At 45.8% G+C, this 12,037-nt stretch overlaps 1 protein-coding gene across 2 annotated transcripts in view; it reads left to right on the top strand.

Annotated features, from left to right (window-relative positions):
* The window catches only part of LOC148501231 (transmembrane inner ear expressed protein-like), a 223,917-nt gene that overhangs the window by 107,898 nt on the left and 103,982 nt on the right, over window positions 1-12,037 (top strand). For both annotated transcript variants that reach the window (XM_088450794.1, XM_088450795.1), the window contains exon 3: window positions 7,200-7,349. In XM_088450794.1, coding sequence (XP_088306920.1) covers window positions 7,200-7,349 — 150 coding nt within the window. The remainder of the gene's footprint in view (window positions 1-7,199; window positions 7,350-12,037) is intronic.

The following is a 12,037-nucleotide window of genomic DNA, read 5'->3' as shown; positions in this document are numbered from 1 at the left end:
GAGGGTTAGGGGGGAAAAATAGGGTTAGTTATACTTACCTTATTAGCGATCGGGATCTTCACCACTGTCGGGATTTGAACAGCCGGCCATGCGGCCAGTGGTAATAATGGGTGCAGTGTGTGCGGGGCAGACATGCCCCCGGGTCCAGGGAGGCCCCGCACCGCACACCCTGCACCCATGTGTTTTTAAACTTACCTGTCCGTGGTCCTGCGGTGGATGTCTGCGATGCTCAGAATACCGGAAAATGGGCGCCGCGGCCATTTTCCCGGCATTCTGCTCATGTGCAGTAGACTCCGGGCACACTGCCCGGAGTGTACTAATGTTCCGGTGGCTGGCCAGCCATGTCAGTCGGCTGCCGGCCACCGGGAAGAGAGGAGGGGGCCCCGCACGGGGAATGCACATGGACCCCCTCCTCTCTTAAGACGCCTCTGCACCCGTCCATCTCAGTATCTTCCAATTGTATTCTATGGTATTTAATGTGTAACAATTCTTACCACATCCCACATTTACCTACATTGAATTTCATCTGCCATGTTGTTGCCCAGTTTCCTATTTTGTTTAAACCTTCAAGTAGCAATTCACTATACTAATCTATGTTAATAACCATCTAAAATAGTTAGTCTCCTCCATAAATACAGTATGTGGACTGTATTTTTTGAGCCATACAAGTACAGGGCTTCATACAGATGCCCACAGTATACCACTCATAACTTTAAATCATTCTGTATATGCTCCAGTTATCACTGTCCTGTCTTATATCCCTCAGTGATAACCAAGTATCCACTAAATACTGTGCTGTATGACTTTCTTCCCTATAAATCACATTTGTTTCAGTAGCAAAATCCAATTCGGGCAGCACAGATGGTGTAATGGTTAGCATTACTGTCTCATAGCACTGAGGTCGTGGGTTCCATTCCCACTAGGGCCTTAACTGTGTGGGGTTGTATATTTTCCCTGTGCTTGCGTGGGTTTCCTCCGGGTGCTCCAGTTTCTTCCCACACTCCAAAAATATACTGGTGGGTTAATTGGCTCCCAGCATAAATTAATCCTAGTGTGTATGTGTGTGCACATGTGGTAGGGAATATTGGGCCTGATTCAGAGCCGGACGCAATTAGCGCTCGCTCGTCCAGAAAATAGGGGTGGCTATTCAAATAAAATTTGTTCGCTCTTTGCGGTCTGTTCACGTCTCTAGGTCTGAACGAGCGAACAAAACTTGCGGTCGTTTTTTGAAAAAATACGCCCCCTGGCCGCTCGCATCCTACGTCATGTCCGCTATTTATTAGATTAATCGAGTACATCGACCAGAGTATGAACTGCTCGCTATTCTTGGGGTTGGGTTTTGCTACCACAATTTTGCGAGCAGTTCTGGCTATAAAATAACCCAGTGACGTGGTCAATGACGCTGCTGTTTTAATTATGCACACCCATAAAACGCCCATTTTGACCTTTAAGCACGCCTGCGTTCGGATCTCCACTCCCCGTTTTCAAGCACCTTCCCCCGTTACCACCCACATACGCCTACTCCTGTCACTCAAATTATCAGGCATTCGCTATTTTGCGAGCACATGAATTTCGACCGCACTGACTGGTTCGCGCATGCGTATAACGATCCGTACGCATGCGCAGTTGGGCAAACATCACTCGGAGCGAACGAGCGGCCGCTTACGAGCGGCTCTGAATCAGGCCCATAGACTGTAAGCTCCACTGGGGCAGGGACTGATGTGAATGGCCAAATATTCTCTGTACAGCGCTGCGGAATATGTGTGTGCTATATAAATAACTGGTAATAAATAAATAATAAAATAAATTTCAAACTAACCTTGTCATAAGAAGAAATCATATTTGTTAGGGTTGATCTTCCCCCATGAAATCACGCTGTCACCTTGTTCCTAAATAATTTAATACAATTTAATTCAGAATTGCATACCTATGTGACCTTATTTGTGCATCTGCTTTCCAAGGCTGCAAGGATCAACCAAAAGTGCATCATGATATATTTATGTTAATGAGTCCCCAAAGCCGTATGATTTTCAACATTTGGCAAAGTACATCTAGAAATGCTGTTTTCCATCAAAGTGCAACTGGTTGGGAAAATGAAAGTATAGAACAAGACCTGATCGCCAGCATCTCACATCTGGTAGAAATATGAAATAATTGTGCAGGAAGAGAATGCAACTTGGAACCATTGGTAGTAATGCTATATAGAGTGTATCATTTTAATTTTTATTGTCACTGCATAAGATGTATGTAACCTTCCTGTTCATCGTACTGTATGTACTTTCAGGTGCCATTTAGATAGTTGGGCAGGGTCTTTCTATACTCCTCTGAGAGGGCTAGTGCTTTCAGCACCACTTGGCTGGTTCGCCAACATCAGTAGAAATACCAGATTCTTAAAAGTAGCTCTATGGGCCTGATTCAGAGCCGGACGCAATTAGCGCTCGCTCGTCCCGAAAATAGGGGTGGCTATTCAAATGAACTGTTCGCTCTTTGCGGTCTGTTCACGCCTCTAGGTCTGAACGAGCGAACAAAACTTGCGGTCGTTTTTTGGAAAAATATGCCCCCTGGCCGCTCGCATCCTACGTCATGTCCGCTATTTATTAGATTAATCGAGTACATCGACCAGCGTATGAACTGCTCGCTATTCTTGGGGTTGGTTTTTGCTACCACAATCTTGCGAGCAGTTCTGGCTATAAAATAACCCAGTGACGTGGTCAATGACGCTGCTGTTTTAATTATGCACACCCTTAAAACGCCCGTTTTGACCTTTAAGCACGCCTGCGTTCGGATCTCCACTCCCCGTTTTCAAGCACCTTCCCCTGTTACCACCCACATACGCCTCATTCTGTCACTCAAATTTTAAGGCATTCGCTATTTTGCGAGCACATGAATTTCGACCGCACTGACTAGTTCGCGCATGCGTATAACGATCCGTACGCATGCGCAATTGGGCAAACATCGCTCGGAGTGAACGAGCGGCCGCTTACGAGCGGCTATGAATCAGGCCCTATGTCTTTACAGCCTGGAAAGAACAACAGCACCTAAATGTGAAGTACTGTAACTGAAAGCATACAAGTCATAGGGCCTGATTCTGAGTCGGACGCAGTGGCGATGTCTGAATTGTACCGATCTTATTCGTACAGACATGCAGAACAAATTTAGATGCACAGTAGCAGAAATGAATGGATAGTGACTAGAAAGTAACAGGGGGGTGGTTAAAAGGATGCATGGAGATATAGGGGCCTATTCGTTAAACATAAAAATTCAATGGAGATAATTAGCTTTAGAACTCTCATGGAGTTCTAGCTAATTATAGGTGGAATTCATCATTCCACCTCTCCATAAGTATCTATTCCGAAAAGCTGTCATTTTTGCGATGACAGCTTTTCGGGAAATAGATACTTTCCCTGTCTACACTACCTTATCGCATCTGGAAACAGTGCTGCGCATGCGCTGTTACATCTGTAAAACCATCGCATGCGCAGCAGTGCCTACAGATGCGGTAAGTTTTGTACCCCCCCCCCGACCCCCACCCCCCACCCCCTCCGCTCACCCCCCCCCCCCCGACTTACCTGTCCGCGCAGCAGCCTCCGGCTCCGTCCTGCTGCTCTGTCATGTGGTTTCCCAGCAGACCACATGACAGATTAGAAAAAAAAATAATTTTTTTTTTCTTTTTCTAAACTTTCTTGTGCTCTGCTGGGGAGCACACATAACAGACCAGCCTCCGGAGCCTGAGGACGGAGCAGAGCGCCGGAGGGACTCGTCGGGGGACCTGCACACGCTGATACAGGTAAGTTTCATCTGCTATTCGCCACCTCACAGTGGCGAATAGTAACTGCATCAAATTCCGAAAATTGATAATTTTCGGAATTTGATGAATACCATAATTTCCACATCCCCATACTAATGTACTAATGTACTAATACTAATGTACTAATGTACTAATGTATGGGGAGTGTGGAAATTAACGCAGGGGAACTTAGCAAGGAGATATCTGTGATATCTCCTGTGCTAAGTCTGTTCATGAATACCAAAATAACGTTATTTAAGGAAAATGTCCTTAAAAACGTTATTTTACTGTTGATGAATAGGCCCCATAGGGCCAGATTTATCAATGAGTTTTTATCACTCGCAGAGAGTGATCAAAACCCGCTGTGTATGATAAATGGTTTTCCAGCCAATCAGCTCCCAACTGTCATCTGTTTGAAAAGTGACAGCTGGGAGATGATTGGCTGGAGCACCATTTATCATACGCAATAAATGTTATCACTCTCTCGGTGATAAATCAGGCCTATTATAGCTTATGGGAGTGTCGTGGACGGGTTGCTAAAAGCAGTTGTGTACAGAGACTCACAGCAGCTCACATACTCATAGAGGGAGAATTGCACCTGCCATGGGGTTAGTGCAACTGTCAATAATGTTTCTCAATGAGGCACCCAAGGATGCACCAGATGGTAATGCAGACTCTATAGACGCTGCGAGTTGGCGTCTCAGTCCTTGCATATTTGGATGCACGGTATTGTAGTGGCATTAGCATAAAGTAGCAGCGGCAAACAAAAAAAGACTCACAGGTCGCCACTACTACTGCGCCCGGCTCAGAATCCGGTCCACAGTGGTGTAATAATATAATTCTACTAATGCTACGGTAGTAAAGTCTATACTATAAAAAATTAAGTCATAGTAATTTGGCCCAAACAGCATTAATTGTGCACATTTTTATGTATTTACCACATACACCTGACGACCAACCCGTTTTCATACCCTGTCTTTAATCCCAAAGAGTAAAGGTGCGTATCTATTAGATGATATGCTCCATGAGCGATATCGTCTAGTGTTTACCCTGCAGTGTCGGGCTCAATGTCGATAACGATATCGTTCAGTGCCGGCATCCACCCTCATCGCCGTACTTGCAGAACCTGACGATATGTCTGGTTGCCCTGCCAGTACGTGCGATGAAAGATATCATCAACGACCAGCGGGAGCCACTGAACAATATTGCGGATGGTGAACGAGAATGATATTGCTATAGTTTAAATCATCCACTTTATCATTTAGTAGATACGCGCCTTAAGGGGACTATGGCCCTCATTCAGAGGCGGTCGGAGGATGCAAGCGGTCGCTCAGAAACTGGGCGGCCGCTTGCATCCTGACCGGCCGCCTCTGTTTCAGTCGTTAGGCTGTGGGTTAACACCCACAGCTCTAACGACCGCTAGGGTGATGGTTGCGATGGTCATTGACCTTCGCGACCATCGGGGCTTACGACGAAACCCTAGGGTAGGGTCTCACTTGTCGTAAGCCCCGGAGAGCTTCTGGCTCTGTCAGAGCCGGAAGCTCTCCACTGACATCACTAGTGATGTTAGTGGGGCCTCCCCCAAATGGCAGGCGTTCCCATGGGAACGCCTTCGTTTGGGCTGCAAACCCCCCCGGCCCGCCTTCCAAAACAGGGCGAGCTGTAAATCAACATCGACAGCTCGCCCCCTTTGGAAAGATACCCTCTACGACCGGCGCTGTCGGTCGTAGCGGGTCTCACGCATGCGCACGAAGGAGCCGGCTCCCTCCTGCGCATGCACACTAGACAAACATCGAGGCGGCCGTGCGGTCGTAGACCGTATAGCCGCCTCTGAATAAAGCCCTATGTATCAAGCTGTTTGTTAAATTAAATTATGCAGAAACTGGAGTTTCTGCATAATTTTACCATACTTGCCTACTTTGAAAAAGCATTTCAGGGAGATTGTAAAACCATCAACTATAAGCGCGTTTTAAAGTGGGCGTGTACTACTACATCTGAGATTCGTGTCAAAAAATTGATTTAGATACAAATGTAAATGAGCCCCAGAGCGGTTAGTAAGATCGAATTGGAGATGAAAACACACTGATACTTCTCAGAAAACACATGTAGCCATAGGCATCATTGTACCTTATACCCAATGCAGGGAAATTATACTAATGATCCCATTTGAATGTATATATCTCTGTTTTTTTTTAATATAACAGCTACATAATGGGGGTAAGGTGCAATAAAGAAGATTACTAGACTCTTCAGGGAGACAGGGAGATTGCTACTATTTCAGGGAGTCTCCCTGACAATCAGGGAGAGTTGGCAAGTATGATTTTATGTAGTGTACCTACGTACTAAAAGCACAATGCAGGAGATTTCACAGCAATCTCTGACAAAGTGCTAATTGGCGCTGCAGATCGCAGTCCCCATTATTATCAATAAGGACTATGATCTGACCCCTACTAAACTCCAAAAACCAAAGCTTTTCGGAGTTTAGTCCTGGTAGTTTACACCATCTTCAGAAGGTGTAAAGTAGTATAAGCCTACGGAGGCTCCAGGAACAGGAGAGAGATCTTGTGATCTCTCCCCTGCAGCCCCCGGCCAGTTCCGGAAGGTGACACGGCTCGTGTGCAGTGTCAGCTGCACCCGGAGAAGTCTTTCAACTTCTACAATTAGCTAGGGATATAACTTGCAGGGACAGCGGTTACTGGCACCATTGTCCCTGATATTTCCCCTTTCTATATAGCGGGGACATTTTCATTAAAAATTAAAATGTCCCCTGCGATATGGATAGATGATAATCGCTGCAGTTCCAGGATTATTAGTACATAGATCCCTAGGGCAGAAAAGTAGATTGAACTGGCCTGGAGCTGCAAAAATATCTCTCTCCTGCCCCTGGAGCTCCCATAGGCTTACAGTAGTTTACACCATATGAAGATGGTGTATAGTACCGGGGCTAAACTCCGAAAAGCTTTGGTTTTTTTTTGGAGTTTAGTACATAGGGATCAGATCGCAGTCCCCATTGATAATAGTAGGGACTGCGATCTGCAGTGCTAATTAGCACTTTGCCGGAGAATTCTGTGAAATCTCCTGCATTGTGCTTTTAGTACATAGATACACTACATAAAAGAGTGTAGAAACTGCAGTTTCGCAATAATTTTATGTAAAAAACCGACATGATACATAGACCCCTAATGTGTTTGTGCAATAATAGGCTTACGACCTCTCAAAAGAGCAGTTGCCCTTTTGTAATGGAGCCCTACAATCCTCATCCTACACAAAGCTTTTTCCTGAACTGTTTTGAGAGATATTAGAAAGTGAAACCTGCAAAGACCGATGTCCTCACAGCTGCTTTATATCAGCAAAATAAAATAACTCACAAACCATTTTCTTATTTCTGTTTGCATGTTGTTCCCCCACGAAGTCATCATGCTGTGCTGCATCTTCAAATGTCGGATCCCGAGGACCAAGAAAGAGATTGAAGCTCGCTACGCACAGCGCCAGGCTGGGAAGGAGTATGCCGATAAGCTGGAGAGTGTTCCGCCATTAAATGAGCTGACCGATATCCCTGGAGGTAATATCATTTCCCTCACTTCTGGTAAAAGCATTTCCAGCCCTCCGTACAAGTAATGTAACACAGGAGCCTCCGATGGCGTGCTTGGGGTGGGATCCGGAACAGCTCTGGATAATGGACCTCATTCAGAGTCGGTCGTTGCAGCCGCTCAGTCGTACGCCACCGATGTTCGCTAAACTGCGCATGCGTAAAATTCGCAATGCGCGTGTGCAAACTAGCTATTACAATCAGAGATTGCTCCCTCCTTGAACACGGCCAGGTCGTTAGTTTGAGTGACAGGATGAGGCGTTTGTGGGTGGTAACAGGGGAAGGTGCTTGTGAACGGGGGAGTGGAGATCCGAACGCAGGCGTGCCTGACTATGCAAATGGCGTTTTATGGGAGTGCATAATTAACTAAGTAGTGTCATGGCACATGTGACATGGGAGGTTTTTACACTGACTTGATCGTAGTGCTTAAGAGAGGGTATGGTCAACCTTAAGGTCTACGACCAGCTCCGATGGTTCCCGATGGTCTCGATTAATCCTTATATCCCAGGAGATGACGTGTAATGCGAACGAGAAGGGGGCGTATTTTTAGTCTTACGGCCGCATCCTCCCCTCGCTCGTCCAGCTAATGATCCCATCTTAACGACGCAACTTGCGAGCACTTCATTTGCATATCCGGCCCCTTTTACCTTATGACCGTGCAGCCGCAACGACCGAATCTGAATGAGGTCCAATATGTATTGGTTGTTATGAAGGGATTCCATCTCCACCAAGTGTAAAGGATAACCCCCACATTACCTCACACACCTATTCATAACATACTTAGGGGGAGTTGCATCAAACCTTCGAGAAAGATAACGTGGAGAAGTTGTCCATAGCAACCAATCCGCTTGTAGCTGTCATTTTATAGACTGTGCTAGATAAATGACAACTAGAAGCTGATTGGTTACCCTGGGCTACTTCTCCACTGTATCTCTCTTGAATATTTGATACATCTCCCCCATAGTGTGCCATACACAACCTGCCATACACCTGTCATACTGTTTGGTTTTTGATTTTTTGTTGTTGTTGCTGTAACTTATGTTGTGTAATAAGTGTCTCATTGTGTATGTTGTCGGTTAGTACCGTGAATGAATAATTTGAACCCATTCATCATTAAAGTAGGTTGTACAATAGAGATGTGCGTCTCGGTTCTCCAGAAATCTAACTCCACACGAAGCGAAGTGGCAGTTCTAATCTCCTGAGGAGATTCGGATAAATCCGAGTCACGGTTCTCGTCTTCCAGCGGTTCGGAATTCGTATTTTAAATCACAATTTGGGGTTTTAGATTGCCAGAATTACATGATTTTAGCTGTTTTTAAAAACTTTTTAACATTTACATAAAAAAAAAAATTCAGATCCAACACCAAAACACGGAGATAAATCCAGATCCCAAACAAATACCAAAAGGGGTCGGAGCACGTCTCTATTTTACAGTGATTTCCTATCGCACAGTTTTGGGGGCCAGCAATGTAAACCCTACGCTGTCTGGCGCTCAATCACAGAGGCATTAGCCATAGCTTAGACCTTTGGCAAGCCTAGTGGCACCAGAATATCATGTAGGTAGTGATTGGGTGTCCTCTTGGACTGTTGTTTGCCGCTTAAACAAGTGATCTCATAGAGATAACTACCTGCACGTGCCACAATGACACCCCGTTTCCATGCGTCGCGCACCGGTGACCCAATCGCCAGTGTTTCTTACATGAAAGAGGTGATCTGGGTGTAGTAAGAGCCAAGTTGCCTCTGTTAGAGCACCTCTAGTATCAGAGCATGCTTGCATGTTCTATTACAGACTCACATCAAACTCTACATCAGGCCCTGAGTGAACTGAGGCACGGAAAAAGGATCTGAGGCATTACACGCCTTCAACCTCCCAGGCGTGCTTAAAGGTCAAAACGAGCGTTTTAAGGGAGTGCATAATTAATACAGCAGCGTCATTGACCACGTCACTTGTTTTTTTTTTACCCCAAACTGATCGCAAAATAGCGGTTGAAAAAAACAGCCACAAGAATAGCGAGCAGTTCATACACTGTTCGATGTGCTCGATTAATCTAATAAATAGCGGACATGACGTAGGATGCGAGCGGCCAGAGGGCGTATTTTTCAAAATTACAACCGCAAGTTTTGCTCGCTCGTTCAGACTTAGAGGCGTGAACAGACCGCATTTAGCGAACGGTTCATTTGAATAGCCACCCCTTGTTTTAGAACGAACGACCGCAAATAGCGAGCGGCTCTGAATCAGGCCCTATGTCAATTGGAGTAATTAGGAAACCAAAGAAATTGTAGCCATATGAAGCAATGGTCACCTAGTATTCCTTCTATGAAGGCTTTCTTTATTCAGCCTTAGTCCATGGAGCTTTTCAGCTGTGTAGCTTTTTATAGCACACGGAAGGTATCTGTGTCTAGGACATGGTCATAACACTCAGCCTGTGTAGGTACATTTTATAAAGGCAGTCTTTCCGTTGATGTACATAAGCCAATATAAAAATATAACCGTTAAACTGTGACCATTGATCTAAAGACAGGGTCGACTTCCCCTCACACAATACATATATATGGGCAGGGGTGTAAAGAGACATGACTGGGCTCACTGCTACATTTTGATGGGGTCTCCTGAAGATACAGGAGTCTTCGTTATAATGAAGGGCAGTGGGACAAGGAGGTGACATTGGACCAGAGATCTGGGGAAGGTTCAACCAGAAAATACTAAATTGCAGAGAGCACCGGTAAAATCTCCCAGTCCATCTGATTCGGCAGGCTGCGCACTTTATTTAGGTTTATTAAGACCGTCCATCATTGAAGTGGCTCAAACTATATGAGACATTATTCATTTAAACTGATATCTGGAATTTTTCTCTTCGGTTTGGCCGCCATGGTGTGTATGTTATCACTGCGAAGCCTGAGTTCAGAGTTCATGTTTAAAATACATGAAAATAAACGGTGAAATTTAGCTTTTCTGCCCGTTCACGCCTTAATAAATACATTTATCATTTGCATAAGAAAACGTTAAAAATGCATAATGACGCTGCCGTCTCAGCTTGGGCCTATTTGCCTGGCTGGAATATTGCTCAATAATTTCAGCCTAATCCAAAATCTGAATATTTCAACCTTTTAGAACAGTTCCAACTATAAACGATTTTGAACATCTCTTCATATTGGGGCTGATTCAGGGATGGATGCAGTAACGCAAAGACGCAGCTACTGCGCTTAAAATATGGTAATGCTGCAGGAGGGGTCTAGTGTAAATAGTGCCTCATGCCGGCTTATGTGATCCGCATCTGCGCCCAAAGACGCATCCATCGGATCACTCTGCGTGAACATCGGTGACCAGAGTTAAAAGACGCCTATGCATAATTTGTGGGCGAGGATGTGCAAACTCCGGATGATGATGATTGACAGCACCAGCGAGCCGCTTGTCATTGATTGTATGCACATACATCAGGCATGATTCCAAGTTGGCCGCAAGTGGGTTTTTGGATGCCTCTTGCGGATTTCGGCATACTGCGTAAGCGCCGTAAAATCGGCCACTGCACACGCTCCGAATCAGGGATACAGGCGCGGATGGGGTTGGCTGGATCGGAACTCTCTTTCTGTGAAATAGGCGTTTCTGGGCTTTACCTTGTATTGAATATAGTGAGTGTCATGGGTGTGTGGTGGGCGTGTCGGGCAACTTAAGTAACCTACGGATGCAGATGGGGGCGCCTGTCTCAGATAGATCTTTTGCACTTAGCACGGAGTGACTGCAAGTCCAGAGACTAATGATGGCGGCTACAGATGGAAACACAATGGGCGGGACGGCGTTCAGTTCCGCAGAGGCATGTTTGTCCGGCATACACGAGCGGATTATCGCATTAGGAAAGGCTAGTAAGTAAGCTGCCGCAGCGATACAGACCAGTTCCTGCAGATTCATCCAACTTAGTCAGCCCCATTGTGACATTTTTTTCTTTCATACATGAGATAATTTAGTTTGTAAACTAAACAAATACTTAAAAGATGAGTATATTGTATGTGATTTTTGTAGATGTACTAAGCTCTGAAAAGTGATAAACTGGAGAGTGATAAACCACCAGCCACTCAGTTCCTAACTGTCATGTTACAGGCTGTGTTTGAAAAATGACAGCAATACCCCTTTCAGACATCTCGAGATTCCTGTGAATTTGGCCTGCCTCAGCCAAATCCCCGGGTAGTCGCGTCTGTCTGAAAGGTACCTACCCAGGAACACCTTCCCGGGTAGCCGACCCTTCAATCGACCAGGGTTTTTCCCAGGACTTAAGTCCTGGGAAATTACCCTGCTTCTGTCTGAATGGTGCTACCCGGGAATTTACTACTCCCGGGCAGCACCAAACAGCTTTTACATGGAGTTGACAGCACAGAGCGTCCTATATGCTCAGCGCTGCTGCTTTGAGTTGGCAGTGCAGAGCATCCTATAGGACGCTCAGCGCTGCTGCTCACCACCCCCAGCGCCGGCCGGCTGTGTACAGAGAACCCCAGCCGGACGATGGGGACACCCGCGCTGGAGACCGCCGACTGGTCCCTGTCATAGCGGGCCGCCCGCACTCCCGCTGGATCCCCAGGGAATTCAAAGAAATTGAAAAAAAATAATAATAAAAAAAATCTGCATTATGATTGGCCGGCTTCCGGCAGCTGAATGATGACATCAGCAG

Source organism: Taudactylus pleione, unplaced genomic scaffold, assembly GCF_031769625.1.
Source record: "Taudactylus pleione unplaced genomic scaffold, aTauple2 ptg000524l, whole genome shotgun sequence".
Taxonomy (NCBI): domain Eukaryota; kingdom Metazoa; phylum Chordata; class Amphibia; order Anura; family Myobatrachidae; genus Taudactylus; species Taudactylus pleione.
Note: the sequence above shows the minus strand (reverse complement) of the source record. Positions and strands in the feature narration are given on the sequence as shown.